This window comes from Sapajus apella, unplaced genomic scaffold, assembly GCF_009761245.1.
Source record: "Sapajus apella isolate SASKATOON/1434 unplaced genomic scaffold, GSC_monkey_1.0 scaffold81, whole genome shotgun sequence".
Classification (NCBI taxonomy): domain Eukaryota; kingdom Metazoa; phylum Chordata; class Mammalia; order Primates; family Cebidae; genus Sapajus; species Sapajus apella.
The window spans coordinates 8,847,892-8,863,628 of record NW_022437021.1 but is presented as its reverse complement, the minus strand read 5'-3'; the positions used below and the strand labels follow the sequence as shown (position 1 = coordinate 8,863,628).

Sequence of the window (15,737 nt, the reverse complement as noted above, 5' to 3'; positions counted from 1 at the left end):
GTTTGGTTGAGGATCTGATTTTTAATTTTTTTTAATTTTTTTTTTTCCCGAGACAATGTCTCGCGCCGACACCAGGCTGGAGCTCAGTGGCACAATCTTGGCTCACTGCTAACTCTGCCTCCTGGTTCAAGTGATTCTTCCGCCTCAGCCTCCCGAGTAGCTGGGACTACATGTGCCCACCACCAGGCTTGGGTAATTTTTATATTTTTTAGTAGAGACAGGGTTTCACCATGTTGGTCAGGATGGTCTCGATTTCTTGACCTCGTGATCTGTTCACCTTGGCCTCCCAAAGTGCTGGGATTACAGGCATGAGCCACTGTGCCCAGCCAAGGATCTGAATTTTAAATTAAACTAAATTTAAATTAAAATAGCCACATGTAGAATTTTGAGAGATTAAGATGGTGGATACGAGGCAGGACTAGCTTGTAGCTCCTGCTTAGATGGACAGAGCAGTGTATAAAGACTGACATGAACTTTTGCTTCAAGAACTACCACAAGAACATACCAGGAAAGCCAAGAGTATCCACAGACCTTTTGAAGGAACTAGATCACTGCTGTAGGTTCCCTGAGACACTGAAAAACTGTGAGTCAGCTTGGTTTCTCAACAGGGAGGCTAGTGGTCTTGGGCAAGTTCTCAGCCCTGGTCACCGGCTGCCTGGAAATAGACTTAGTGCTGTTGGGGGGCTTGATGGGAGTGAGACCAGCCTTTAGGACTACAGGCTGCATGGAAATGGGGTGAGGCCTGTGACTGCTAGTATTCCCCTACTTCCCTGGTGACCCGTATGACTCAGCAGAGGCAGCCATAATCCCCTTGGGAATATAACTTCATTGGACTGGGAACCACACCTCCAATATCTCACAGCAGCCACAGCAAGCCCCACCCAAGAAAAGGCTGAGCTCAGACATGCCTATCATTGCCCCCACCTTGTGGTCTTTCTTCACCTGCCCTGGTGCTGAAGACAAAGGTCATAATCTCTTGGGAGCTCCATGGCCCTGCCCACTGCCTGAGAAACCTGAATACATAACCAGGTGTCCCTAGGGCAGGTTTGCATCTTCCCTATAGGATGGTAGCTGATGTGCTCTCTTGAAAGCACCACCTCTTGTTTGGAGGCCAACCAACATAAAGCCAGTGCACTTTAAACAAAATCACAACCAAGGACCCTCACAAGGTCTCTTTTACTTGCCTGTTACTTCACCAGAGCAAGTGCTGATATCCATGGCTGCAAGACCTGAAGCCAGATCACATCATAGGACACTTTGCAGACACTCCCTAGTACCAGCCCAGAGCCCAGGAGCTCTACTGGGTGGCTAGACCCAAAGAACAAAAACAATCACTACAGTTGAGCTTTCAGGAAGCCCCATTCCTAGGGGAAGGGGTTTGAACACCACTTCAAGGGAGCACACTGTGGGACAAAATATTCTGAACAGCAGCCCTTGAATCCCAGATTTTCCCTCTGACATAGTCTGCCCAAATGAGAAGTACCAGAAAAACGATTCTGGTAATATGACAAAACCAGATTCTTCAACATCCCCTGAAAATCATACAAGCTCACCAGCAATGGATCCAAAATGAGATGAAATCTCTGAATTGCCAGAAAAAGAATTTAGAAGTGTAATAGCTAATCAAGGAGTCACCTGAGAAAGGTGAAGTCCAACTTAAATCAAAAACATCATACAGGCTCTAAAGGAAAATTCTTCAGTGAAATAGAGAGCGTAAATAAAAAGTGATCACAACTTTTGGAAATCAAGGACACACTTAGAGAAATGCAAAATGCATTGGAATGTTTCAGCCATAGAATCAATCAGAAGAAAGAACTTCAGAGCTTGAAGACAAGGCTTTCAAATTAACCCAATCCATCAAAGACAGAGAAAAAAAATTTTTTAAATGAACAAAGACTTCAAGAAGTTTAGGACTATGTTAAATGTCCAAACTTAAGAATAATTGGTGTTCCAAAGGAAGAAGAGAAATCTAGAAGTTTGGAAAACATATTTGAGGGAATAATCAATAAAAATGTCCTGGACCTTGCTAGAGATCTAGACATTCAAAACAAGAAGCTCAAAGAACACTTGGGAAACTTGTCACAAAAAGATCATTGCATAGGCACGTGGTCATCAGGTTACCTAAAGTCAAGATGAAGGAAAGAATCTAAAGAGCTGTGAGGCAAAAGCATCAGGTAATATAAAGGAAAACCTATCAGATTAACAGTAGATTTCTCATCAGAAACCCTATAAGCTAGAAGAGACTAGGGCCCTATTTTTAGCCTTCTTTTATTTATTTAATTTTTTTTATTGTACTTTAGGTTCTGGGTACATGTGCAGATCATGCAGGATTGTTGCATAGGTACATACATAGCAAGGTGGTTTGCTGCCTTCATTCCCCTATCACCTATATCTAGTATTTCTCCCCACATTATCCCACCCCATTTTCCCCACTCCCTGCTGTCCCTCTCCTAGCCCCACCCACAACTGACTGCAGTGTGTGATACTCCCCACCCTGTGTCCACATGTTCTCACTGCTCAACATCCGCCTATGAGTGAGAACATGCAGTGTTTGGTTTTCTGTTCTTGTGTCAAATTTTTAGCCTTCTTAAAAAAAAAATCATCAGCCAAGAATTTTGTATTCAGTGAAACTAAGCTTCACAAAGGAAGGAAAGATACAGTCTTTTCCAGATAAACAAATGCTAAGAGAATTCACTACTACCAAGCCAGCACTACAAGAATTGCTAAAAGGAACTATAGGTCTTGAAACAAATCCTTGAAATACACCCAAATCGAACCCCCTCAAAGAATAAATCTCACAGGACCTATATAACAATAACACAATAAAAAATAACCCAAGGTATTCAAGCAACAAATAACACAATGAATAGAATGGTACCTCACATCTCAATACTAACATTGAATATAAATGGCCTAAATGCTCCACTTAAATGATAGAGAATGGTAGAATGGATAATAATTCACCAAGTTTCTGCTGTCTTCAAGACATTCACCCTAACACATAAGAACTCACATAAACTTAAGGTGAAGGGGTAGAAAAAATTATTCCATGCAAATGGACCTCAAAAGTGAGCAGGAGTAGCTATTCTTATATTGAACAAAACAAACTTTAAAGTAACAGCAGTTTAAAAAGACAAAGAGGAATGCTATATAATGATAAAAGGACTAGTCCAACAGGAAAATATCACAATTTTAAATATATATGCACCTAATACAGGAGCTCCAAAATTTATAAAACAATTACTACTAGACCTAAGAAATGAGATAGTTGGCAACAGAATCATAGGGGAATTTAAAACCCCATTAACGGCACTAGACAGGTCATCAAGACAGAAAGTCAAGAAAGAAACAATAGACTTAAACCTACAACAAATGGACTTAACAGATATTTACAAAACATTCTAATAACTGCATAATATACATTATAATTACATAGAACATTCTTTAAGATAGACCACAAAACAAGTCTCAGTAAATTAAAAAAAGTTGAAATTATATCAAGTACTCTCTCAGACCACAGTAGAATAAAATTGGAAATCATCTTCAAAAGGAACACTCCAAACCATGCAATAAATGAAAATTCAATAACCTGCTCCTGAATGATTGTTGGGTCAACAATGAAATCAAGATGGAAATTAAAAAATTTTTTGAACTGAACAATAACAGTGACACAACCTATCAAAAGCTCTGGGATACAGCAAAGGCAGTGCTAAGAGAAAAGTTCATAGCATTAAATTCCTATATCAAAAAGTCTAAGAGTGCAAATAGACAATCTAAGGTCACACCTCATGGAGCAGGAGAAGCAAGAACAATCTAAACCCAAACCCAGCAGAAGAAAAGAAATAACCAAGAGCAGAACTAAATAATATTGAAATAAATGAAATTGAAATAAACAAACAAAAATGCAAAAGATAAATAAAGCAAAAAGCTAGTTCTTTGGAAAGAGAAATAAAATTGATAGAACTTTAGTGAGATTAACCAAAAAACGAAGAGAAAAGATCCAAATAAGCTGAATTAGAAATGAAACGGGAGATATTACAACTGATAACAGAGAAATACAAAAGATTATCAAGTCTACTATAAATACCTTTACATGCATAAACTAGAAAACCTAGAGGAGATGGATAAATTTGTGGAAATATACTACCCTTCAAGATTAAACCAGGAAGATACAGAATCTGAACAGACCAATAACAAGCAATGAGATTGAAATGAGAATAGAAAAAATGCCAGCAAAAATAAAGTCCACGACCAGATGGATTCATGGCTGAATTCTATCAGACATTCAAAGAAGAAATGGTACTAATCCTATTGACACTATTTCAAAAGATAGAGAAAATCCTCCCTAAATCAGTCTATGAAGCCAGTACCACCCTAATACCAAAACCAGAGAAGGACGTAACAAAAAAGAAAAGTACAGACTTACATCCCTGATGAACATGACGCAAATATTCTCAAAAAATACTACCTAAGTCAATCCAACAGGATATTAAAAAGATAACTCATCATGATCAAGCAGTTTTCATACCAGGGATGTAGGGATGGCTTAACATTTATAAATCAATAAATATGATACACCACATAAACAGAATTAAAAACAAAAATCACATGGCCATCTCAATAGATGCAGAAAAAGCATTTGACAAAATCCAGCATCAAAACCCTCAGCAAAATTGGCATAGAAAGGACATACCTTTAGGTAATAAAAGCCATCTATGACAAACGGACCGTCAACATTATAATGAACAGGGAAAAATTAAAAGCATTCCCAATGAGAACTGGAACAAGACAAGAATGCTCACTGTCACCACTTCTATTTAACATAGTACTGGCAGTCCTAGCCAGAGCAATCAGACAAGAGAAAGAAATAAAGGGCATCCAAATTGGTAAAGAAGTCAAATTGTTATTGTTTGCTGATGATATGATCGTATATCTAGAAATCACTGAAGATTCATCCAGAAAGTTCCTAGAACCGGTAAATGAATTCAGCAGGGTTTCAGGATACAAAATTAATGTACACAAATCAGTAGCTCTACTAAACACCAACAGTGACCAAGCCGAGAATCAAATCAAAACTGTTCCTTTTGCAACACCTGCAAAAAAATAAATACTTAGGAATATGCCTAACCACGGATGTGAAAGACATCTACAAGGAAAAGTACAAAACACTGATGAAAGAAATCATAAGCAACACAAACAAATACAAACATGTCCCTTGCTCACGGATGGGTAGAATCAATATTGTGAAAATAAACAAACTACCAAACGCGGTCTACAGATTCAATGCAATTCCCATCAAAATACCATCATTCTTCACAGAACTAGAAAAAACAATCTTAAAATTCATATGGAACAAAAAAGCAACCCACATAGCCAAAGCAAGACTAAGCAAAAAGAACAAATCTGGAGGCATCTCATTACCCGACTTCAAACTATACTATACAGCCAGTCAGCGAAGCAGCATGGTACTGGTATAAAAATAGGCATGTAATCCAATGGAACATAATAGAAAACCCAGAAATAAAGCCAAATGCAGTCAATTGATCTTCCACAAAGCAAACAAAAACACAAAGTGGGGAAAGCACATCCTATTCAGCGAATGGTACTGAAATAATTGGGAATCCACATGTAGAACAATGAAAGAAGGAAGAATGAAAGTGGATCTCTCATACAAAAATCAACTCAAGATGGATCAAGACTTAAATCTAAGACCTGAAACCATAAAGGTTCTAGAAGATAACATCAGAAAAACCCTTCTAGACATTGGCTTAGGCAAAGATTTCATGACCAGAAACCCAAAAGTAAATGTAACAAAAGAAAGATAAATAGATGGGACCTAATTAAACAAAAAAGCTTCAGCACAGCAAAAGAAATAATGAGCAGAGTAAACAGACAACCTACAAGAGTGGGAGAAAATTTTGTAAACTATGCATCTGACAAAGGACTAACATCCAGAATCTACAGAGAACTCAAACAAATCAGCAAGAAAAAAGCCAAACAATCCCATAAAAAAAGTGGGCTAACCCCCTCCCAGCCCCAACATCACAGTCACGAGGTCGCGACAGTCCGTGCTGTTGTGGAGACAAGCGGGACGCGGAGACAGAACTACATTTCCCGGCTGACTCTCCTGCGCGCGCCCATTCCCGCGGGCGGGGGGCGAGTGCACCGGCGCTCGCTCCCTGCCGAGCGCTCCTCGCCCGCCCGAGCCACTGCCAGGGGATGAGGTGGGAGGCGCTAGAAACCACTTAGCTACAGCCAACCGCCCAATGCAGCACTCGCTCGCTCCCCCCGCCAGCGGAAGCGCCCGCGGAGCACAATGCAGCACTGAGCCGCGGTGGAGGCTGCAGCGCCACGGCCGCCGCAGCACCGGTTGGGGCTGGGAAGGGGTGGCCTCGGGGAGCCCGGGGGCGCGGAGCGAGGGAGCCTGACTCGCCGGCCCCGGCATGAGGAGCTGAGCGTCTCAGGCGAGGCGGGCTGACAGCAGCACCATGCTGGCGGCTGCGGCTGCCTCCGTGCCCTTCTTGCTGCTCTGCGCCCTGGGGACCTGCCCCCCGGTGCGCTGCGGCCAAGCAGGTAAGTTAGCCGCCCTCTGTGCCTTCGGGCTGTACCATTTCCCCGGAATCTTTGGAGCCCCTAGGCGTATTGAAAAGGGGCATCCCCATTTCCAGAGTGCGCGGGGAGATTTTTTTTTTTTTTTTTCTCTTTTTTCCGGGAGGGTAGTGAGAAGTGGAGCAAAAATATATATGTGGGGGCGCGGGGATGCACTAGAAGCCTTCGGTCAAAGCCTGTTTTTCTCCTTCTGAAGAGGAATGGGGAGAATGGGAAAGGGGTGCCCTTCTTCTGGGCCCCGCTCCTGGATGCTCTTGGATGAGCCGGTCCAAGGCTCTCCGGCTGGTATCTCTGCATCCTTCCCAGATGGGTTCCGAGAGGAAGGGGGCGTTGGGGATTTTCGTAGTGGAGACCTAGGACCGCAGGATGGAGAAGTGCGGGTCAGGGTCATTATTTTCGCCTTTTCTTTCCACTCCCTCCTTTCCCCCTTCCTGCCTGGAGGAGACGCCTCATTGACGGAGCTAGAGAAGAGGAAGGAAAACCGCTTCCTGGAGCGCCAGAGCATCGTGCCGCTGCGCCTCATCTACCGCTCGGACGGCGAAGACGAAACTCGGCACGACGTGCTCGACACGCTGGTGCGGGGCGACACTGGAGGCCGGAAGGTGAGAGGCTGGGTCCGGGAGGTGGTCCTCTGAGCCGCCCGGCCCACCCGCGACCCCACCATTGCGCTCGGTTGCCCTGGAGACCCGATGTCTTCTTGGGTGAAATGAGCTCAGTCCCGATTCGAGTCATGCATGGCGGTCCTTGTGCAAAAAAGAAGGGGAAAAGGGTACCAAAAAGAACCAAAAGAACCACAGGCCGAGGGCTTTGCCCGAGGGGAGTTTGTGCGGGGTGCTTTCAGCAGTGCAGTGACCTGAGAGAAGTTGGAGAGCCCTGTGACATCTGTCAAGCAAAAGTCAGACATGCATAGGGAGAAGGGAGGTAGTATTTGGGCAGGGTTTGAATCATCATCGTTGTTGTTTTACTCCTCAAAGAGACTTCATAAGTAATTTAACCCAAAATTGATACTGTAAAAATAAAATTGGAAAAAAAAATCAATGCTAGACGTTCTTAAGAAATCCAAACTGTAAAAACAGGCTAAACTCTAAGGTCCTATTCACTCAGATTTGTGGACACCAGAGATGTTCCCTACCCTCTAAAAAAGGTGTGCTCCTCCCTCTTTATTTATTGGTAGCAATTCTCTTGGTTTAATTAGGGCTGTGCTGTTTGTTGAGCGTTTATAAATTATGCTTTAAAAAACCTAGTGTTATCACCGTATCTGTATGTAAATCAAGATACACTTCCACAGATATGCCTGAAAATTATTGTGGATTTATTGACAAATTTAAGTAAATACTTCTGGAACTGTGTATTTTTTTATTTCTATACATCACCTGATCAGGCAGTTCACCCACCTGTAAGTACATATTAAGATAGGACTTGTTCATGTACTGGAAAATTTTTGTAAACTTGACTGAAGCAAAGGCAAGCCAAACCTTTTCGCAGGTATAAATATATTCACAAATACTTTAAGATATGTCTTGATGATGTGATAATTATACTAACTTATCTGTATACATGAAATATATAAAAATAGAAAATATTATTTAAATTCATATTGGTAGCCAAATAGTCGGTACTGTTAAAATTTTGTTATTGAAGGTGGGAAATTAATTTAAAGGGCTACATAATATCCATCAAAGATTATTTTAGTAGGAAATCCCAATATGTTAAGCCTTTAATTAAGGATTCTTTTATTTGAATTAATGTTTGGTAAATACCTATTTTTCTTTTCCATTTTGACTCATTTCAGTGGTAAAACTGAAGAAGCATGGGACATAGTTTCCTTATGTCATTGTATTTTTCAATTAATTAAAATTAATTGAATTTAATTTTAATTCTGTGGAAGAATATTTTCACACTCATTTCCAACCTTTTATTGTAAAAAATTTTAAACACAAAAAAAAGTAAGATAATTTAATGAACCCCCAGCTTCAACAATTAACAACTTGTGGCCAATCTTGTTTTGTCTATACCCTGTTTCTTTTCTGTTTTCTTTTCCTTCATGTATAGTATTGAAACAAATCATATCATTTCATTCATAAAAATTCTAGGAATATACCATTAAATGGTAAGGATTCTTTTAAAAATGCAACCATGTTATTATATTTTCAAAAATTAAGAATAATTCCTTACTACTATCAAATATCCTGTTTTTCAGATTTCCAGTTCTCATAAATATCATATATGTATATATGTGTATGTGTATGTGTGAATGTTTATGTGTGTGTGTGTGTGTGTGTGTGTGTGTATGTATATATATATATAGTTAGAGAGAGAGTATATATTTAGAGTATATATTTAAGTTTGTTTGTCTGAACCAGGACCCAGATAATGTTTGTAGATTGCAATTCATTTATTTATTTAATTTTTGTAACAGGATCTCACTCTGTCACCCAGGTGGGAGTGCAGTGGCATGATTATGGCTCACTGTAGTCTTGAACTCTTGGGCTCAAGTGATCCTCCCACCTCAGCTTCTTGAGTAGCTTGGATTACAGGCATGTGCCATCTCATCGGGCTAATTAAATTTGTTTTTTTTTTTTTTTTTTTTTTTTTTTGTAGAGATGGGATTTCATCATGTTGCTCAGGCTGACCTTGAACTCCTGGGCTCAACCCATCTGTTGGCTTGGGTCTCCCAAAGTGCTGGGATTACAGGTGTGAGCTATGGAGCCTGGCTTGTTTTTTTTTTTTTTTTTCCTAAAAAGTCTTTTAATGTATGGCTCTTTCCCCTCAGTTTCTTTTATTTCCCCTTGCAACTTTTTCAATGAAGACATGGAGTCCTTTCTTTTTGTGGAGTTTCTCATTCAAGATTTTACTGTTGTAGCCAGTGCTTTAAAACAATTTACAAAGACTTTCTAGGAGAGGAAGAGAGACTAAAGGAAGTAGAGATATAGAAAAAGAAATCCACAGGATTGAACGTGGAGACTCACAGAACCTCTGACTTGTGCTGGAAATGTCTTCGGGTACCTTCTGCCTTCTCTGTGTTGGTGAAAGACCAACACTTTTGAGAACTGGAGGAAGTTAGTCCTCCCTTTCTCCCCATTTATGGAGGACCATTTGTGCAGTTTTTTTGGTTTACAGGATTCTTGACTTGGGGTGGAAGCTATCTTGTGCTCATGGAGTTTCTACTTCCTATAGCAATAAACTTCACAATAGAGAATAACGACTAATTTTTGGTGAAGTATGATTGAATTGGGAGGATTTAGGTTTAACAGTATGAATAGATTGTTAATTCAAGTCAGAAAGAAAGCAATGATACCATCTTATCATAGTAATTATTATGAAAAGTTATCCCAGTGCCTTGCACATAGTAAGGTACATGTAGTACATGTTGATGTCTATACCACCTGAGTGCCACTGTGGTTTACCATACTGCTTAGACCACAGGTGGAAATCATTGGCAACTAGGACCAGATCTCACAGAATTGTAAAGACCTAGCTACCTTAGGCTAGCTTTTCCTGCAGTTAAGAAACAGAGGAGTTTTCTTGCACTATTGGCATTTTTTGTTTTTCTAAGAGCTATCATTGGACTGGAAAACATAAGTTGATTTTTTTATGGCCCTTGTTATTTCCCTAATGATTAAATATATGTAACTTATGGCATTTTAATTTTAGATGCTCATAGGTTTTTTTTTGTTTTGTTTTGTTTTTGAGATGGAGTTTTGCACTGTCGCCTAGGCTGGAGTGTAATGGCATGATCTCAGCTCACTGCAACCTCCATTTCCTGGGTTCAAGTGATACTCCTGTCTCAGCCTCCTGAATAGCTGGGATTATAGGTGCACACCACCACACCTGGCTAATTTTTGTATTTTTAGTAGAGATGAGATTTCACCATTTTGGCTAGGCTGGTCTAGAACTCCTGACCTTAGGTGATCCTCCTGTTTCAGTCTCCCAAAGTACTGAGATTACAGGCATGAGCCACTGTGTCTGGCCACCTATAGATATTTTTTATCAGCTTCCTTTCTGCTTCATAAATAAAATTAGGGTGATTTTCTGTGGACTCACAGAGCTTATATACATTTGTTGATTTGTTTCTTTAAAAGGCATTTATTTATTTATGTATTTATTTATTTTGAGATGGAGTCTTGCTCTGTCACCCAGGCTGGAGTGCAGTGGCGCAATCTTGGCTCACTGCAACCTCCGCTTCCCGAGTTCAAGTGATTCTTGTGACTCAGCCTCCCAAGTATCTGGGACTACAGGTGTGTGCCACCACAAATGACTAATTTTTTGTATTCTGAGTAGAGACAGAGTTTCACCGTGTTAGCCAGAATGGTCTCAATCTCCTGACCTTGTGATCGGCCTGCCTTGGCCTCCCGAATTTCTGAGATTACAGTCGTGAGCCATTGTGCCTGGCCTAAAAGGTATTTCTTTACTTGTGTTCCTACTCTCTACTAATTTTTATGCAAGACCCTGGGCATTTAGAGATATAAGACACAGTTTTGCCTTTAAGGAATTCTTAAAGAAGTGGAAGATGAATGGGTGAATAGGCAATTATACTTTGCCCTGTGATTTTCTGGAGGTGATCACAGAGACCGGTGAAGGCAGAGAAGGCTAGTACTTAACCCAAGTGAGCAGTTAGGGGCTCTCTGGGGAAGCCGTGTTTTGAGGGTATGTTAGGAATTGCTACATTAAAGGGAAGAGTGAGTATATCCAACCAAAGAGGCGGTAAGTACATGGGTACGTGGGAATCAGGATATGTTTTTGTTAATTGCAAGTAGTAAAGATTTCAGGGACAGATAAAATAAAACAGGAAAGCAGGGAGTAGATGCTGCAGCACTTTCATGAATTGCTGAGGAATTTGGAATTTGTCCTGAAGGCAGTCAAAGAATTTCAATTAGGAGAGTTAACTGACCAGATTTATGTTATTGTCATATAATCCTAATTGTTAGAATGAATAATTTTTTTTGTCCACATTATCACCCATTTATCAGAATGAATCATTTTAATTTCAAAGAGCATGTGACTGTAACTGTGTACATTAGTTCACTGGTAAATGTTCACATAATCTTTAAGTTTCATTAGAACTTAGTAAATATACTGAAAGTACTGAATAAATGAGTTAGTATTTACAATACACTTAGAACAATGCTGGGCATAGAGTAAGTACTATATGAGTCTTTGTTAAATAACATTAGCTCCTTCAGGCTGCTAAAGTACTATTTAGGTATTTTATGACATCACATGAATGCAAAATGGTGCCTTAATTATCTGAGTTTAACATAGTCCCAGAAGTATGTTACAAATTACTGAAATTTATATTTAACTAAGTGGAATCAAATAGTCCTAGAGATAGAAGAGACCTTATAGGTTATCTAACCTAATTCAGGAATTACTTTTCACTTGTTAAGAGCAAGCCATTGGATGGGCACAGTGGCTCATGCCTATAATCCCAGTACTTTGGCAGGCTGAGGTGGGTGGATCATTTGGGGTAAGGAGTTCTAGACCAGCCTGGCCAATATGGTGAAACCCCATCTCTACTAAGGATACAAAAATTAGCTGGGCGCGGTGGTGGGCACCTGTAGTCCCAGCTACTTGGGAAGCTGAGGCACAGGAATTGCTTGAACCCGGGAGATGGAGGTTGCAGTGAGCAGAGATCATGTCAGTGCACTCCAGCCTGGGTGACAGAGTAAGACTCTGTCTCAAAAAATAAAAAATAAAAAATACGAAATATCAAGCTATTGATCAAGATGAATATGCTGATTACCCTGATCTGATCAGTATGCATTGTATGTATCAAATCTCTCATAAATATGTACAGTTATTGTATGTCAATTTTTTAAAAGGTTAAAAAGAGTATGGAAATCAACAATGTACTACTCAATGTTTCAGAAAGCTTCCAAAGAACTATGATGGTATAAGCCACCTTAATTTTACTCTTAATGTATCCTTGTTTTAATTTTCATCCCTAAATTGGGACAGAAAAATTTTGGAAGAAATTTTCATTTTAGTTCTGTTTAAATGCTGACAATTTGATTGGTTTTAAATAGTAATTCTGTTGATATAAGTACATATTGTAAACGATTTCTTTACTGTATGGTTACTTGAATGCATGTACTTTATTTTTATCACAAGTGGGAGGATCAGCCCACTACTGAAAGCTTATTATGCCACAAAGTCCTAGAAATGGTAGTCAAAATAATTATATTTGATTGTGGGTAGCCTTGCTATCTTCAAAGTTGTTTACTTAGTCTAAAGTAATTTCATTCCTGGAAGATAGCACTCAAGACTAGAATATTCGAATTATTGAAAGTCTTTCTTCTGTCTTGAAATTATTTGTGGTGAAAGAATGGTATGTTAAAAGGATAAGTTTTACCCTTTTACCTGGACTTCTGTGTAGACAAGATACCACCTACTGAGTCTTACTGGTGGTTTGATACTACTCATTATTTGATACACATAATTGCTATTTTTTTTTGAATAAGCACCTTAATGATTCTTTTTTGTCAACTAAGCATCACAGATTTACATCAAGGATAAGTTATTTTGTGGTTTATTTTGTTGTGTTTTCACCCCATACGTTTTTAATAATTTGGTTTTACCCAGTGATTATATTTCCTTACCAGTAGCAAAATTTTCGTTGGAAAGCTTTGTTGTCAGTGAATAGATGGGGTATTTCCCTAGAAAGTGTTATAGCTTCCCAAGTAGTCAAGTGCCAAGCACGTAGATCTATAGTTTGTCATAGTTTTGATGACCAGTAACAAATGGGAAAAATACAAGATGGCAAGCAGTAGGTGTGCTCCATTTTTATCAGTGTCCTTATACATATGCCTGTGCATGGATGAGCTGTACTTAACATTGTGCTGTTTCATTGAGGAGCACTGAGTCAGCTTGATGGTAAATTGCTGTACTGCTTCCCTGGAGGAAAAAGGCTCCTAGGAATTACAACTTTGGAAGTATTTTGCAAGGGTAGCACAAACATCTTTTTAAAAAAATATACTGTGCATTTGTTAATGTTAAGTAGCTCAATACTGATAAAGTTTTGTCACCAGTCAGAACTTTGTTCTACTGCTGTAAATAGGAAGGAGACATTTCACCATGAATTTTTATTCTCCTACCAGCCATCTTCTTTTCTAATTAAATAGTTTAAAAAAAAAAAAAAGCAAATTTCAGAATTGTAGGAGTTTCACTTAGTCTTGTTTTTACGCTATGAAATTCCAATTTGTATATATGTATTTTTGATATCTTTAAAATTCTGCCTAATGATGTCACGCTGCACAGAAGGAATTAGTCTTTCATCACTTCTATACAGCTACACATAGGAAACTAATTATGAATGACTCCAAGAGCTTATAGATTGATAAAAAAATATTCCTAGTTTTATTTGCTTTCTCATATTGCAAAGAATGCCAAGAGTTCTGCTGCCATTTAAAAAAAATTGAGTCCCTTAGAAGGAGAGAGGTCTGCTTTTTTCTTACAACACACTGAGAACAGGGACCTGTAAGGTCAGTAGTATTTCCTAACTCCAGTGGGGCTAATTAGATAGGGCCACATTTATCATTAAGTAGCATGGATAAGCCCCAAAGGGAAAGCAGATAGATGTTCATAAAAGTGGGGGTGGTGATGGAGCAGAAGGAAAGGTAGAGTCCTTGAGAGGAAAGATGAGAAGGTGGAGGGAAAAGGAAATGATAAAAAGTGAAAAATACTTCTAATAGTGTCACTATATGTGTTATATACTAAAATAGTTAAATGTATGATAACTTACATGGTTACTTTTTATGTGCCAAATGGTCTTCTGAATACTTGATGTACATTAATTTATTGCATCCTCACAAAAATCATGTGTGACAGGTAATACTTACCATCTGTAAAGCCATAAAGCTGATAGGGGATTTGGACCTGGGCACCGACTCCACTGCACTGCCTATTGCTTAACCACTATGCTAAACTTGTCTTATGGAAGGGGGCCACCAACAATTCTTTAGATGCCATTCAATGGCACTGGAATCAGATTTCTTACATTTATCCTATTGAAACTATAAATGACTTTCAGTGTTTGAAAAATATATATATACATTTCAAGTCAGACAATAGTGAAGGTGCTTGCTGAACACAACAGGAATGCTTCATTTTTACTATCCTGAAAATGAAAATGGAATTTGTGAGGATATTTGACATTTAAACGGTGGAAAAACACCTCTTGAAGGCCACATGTCCTGTTTGTTTGTAGATTTGTACACCGTGTTTTACAGTCATTCATTGTAAATCACAGGTTAGTATTCGGCAGTCAACACCAAAATTATATATGCTGTTTTTGTGGTCACAGTTTCATAGGTAGAAAAATTAATTGCTAAACGGATCCATATTTATGTATTTTTCTCCAAAAGAAAAGATACAAAATTACAAAATATCTTTTATGCCTTCATAGAACTAGTAGTACCAGAGTCCCAAATTTCAACTCATTCAGGTAAAAGAGATGCGTAATCAATAACAACAAAAAATGATAGCTTTTGTGAACATACAGTTGAATGTATTTACTTTGATAATAAAAGCTCTAGAAAGCAAACATTGGGGAAAAGAGTTGAAAAAATAAGGATTAGTATTTATTAACTTAAATAAATATAAACATTTATAATATATAAATATAATGTATGCAAAATATAAATAATATATAACCTTTTTTTCATGTACCAGGCATTGTATTGATTTACATTCATCATCTCTCATGATGAGTAGATACTATTATGCCGATTTTCAGATGTGGAAACTAAGGTTAATTAACCTGCCTAAGGTTATACAGGTAATAAGTGGTGGAAGTGGGAAAAGGATTCTCCACATTTTAGAAATCAACATAAAATATCTTCTATAATCTGTACTACTTATTTGACATGTGGTTTCCCATGTATCTTTGTGTTAGAACATACCTAACATTATTTCTTCAAGATACTCTTGGTCTTGCCCAGGTCTCCATCCTAGCTAACTTGCAGTTATTTTACATATAATTAAAATAGAGTACAATATGCTGTATTTTTAAAAATAGAAGTATTTTATTTAAAAAGTGATTTTAGACTTCTGGCTGTCCTTTACTTTTGATTTTATCATTACAGTTCCTTTTAAAATAGAAGTTTGTTTTGTTTCCCCCAGGACAGACT

The 15,737-nt window shown here is 38.7% G+C and overlaps 1 protein-coding gene across 19 annotated transcripts in view; it reads left to right on the top strand.

The window, feature by feature from the left end:
* The first annotated feature begins 6,167 nt into the window (after window positions 1-6,167).
* Window positions 6,168-15,737, top strand: part of ADAM22 (ADAM metallopeptidase domain 22) — a 254,110-nt gene continuing 244,540 nt past the window's right edge. For 9 of the 19 annotated variants that reach the window (XM_032253009.1, XM_032253007.1, XM_032253002.1 and 6 more), the window contains exons 1-2: window positions 6,168-6,573; window positions 7,051-7,211. In XM_032253009.1, the coding sequence (XP_032108900.1) occupies window positions 6,489-6,573; window positions 7,051-7,211 (246 nt within the window). In that variant the 5' untranslated portion in view covers window positions 6,168-6,488. Of the gene's footprint in view, window positions 6,574-6,779; window positions 7,212-15,737 lie in introns of those variants that run through there. The other 10 variants (XM_032252993.1, XM_032252990.1, XM_032252995.1 and 7 more) reach the window with 9 other exon arrangements.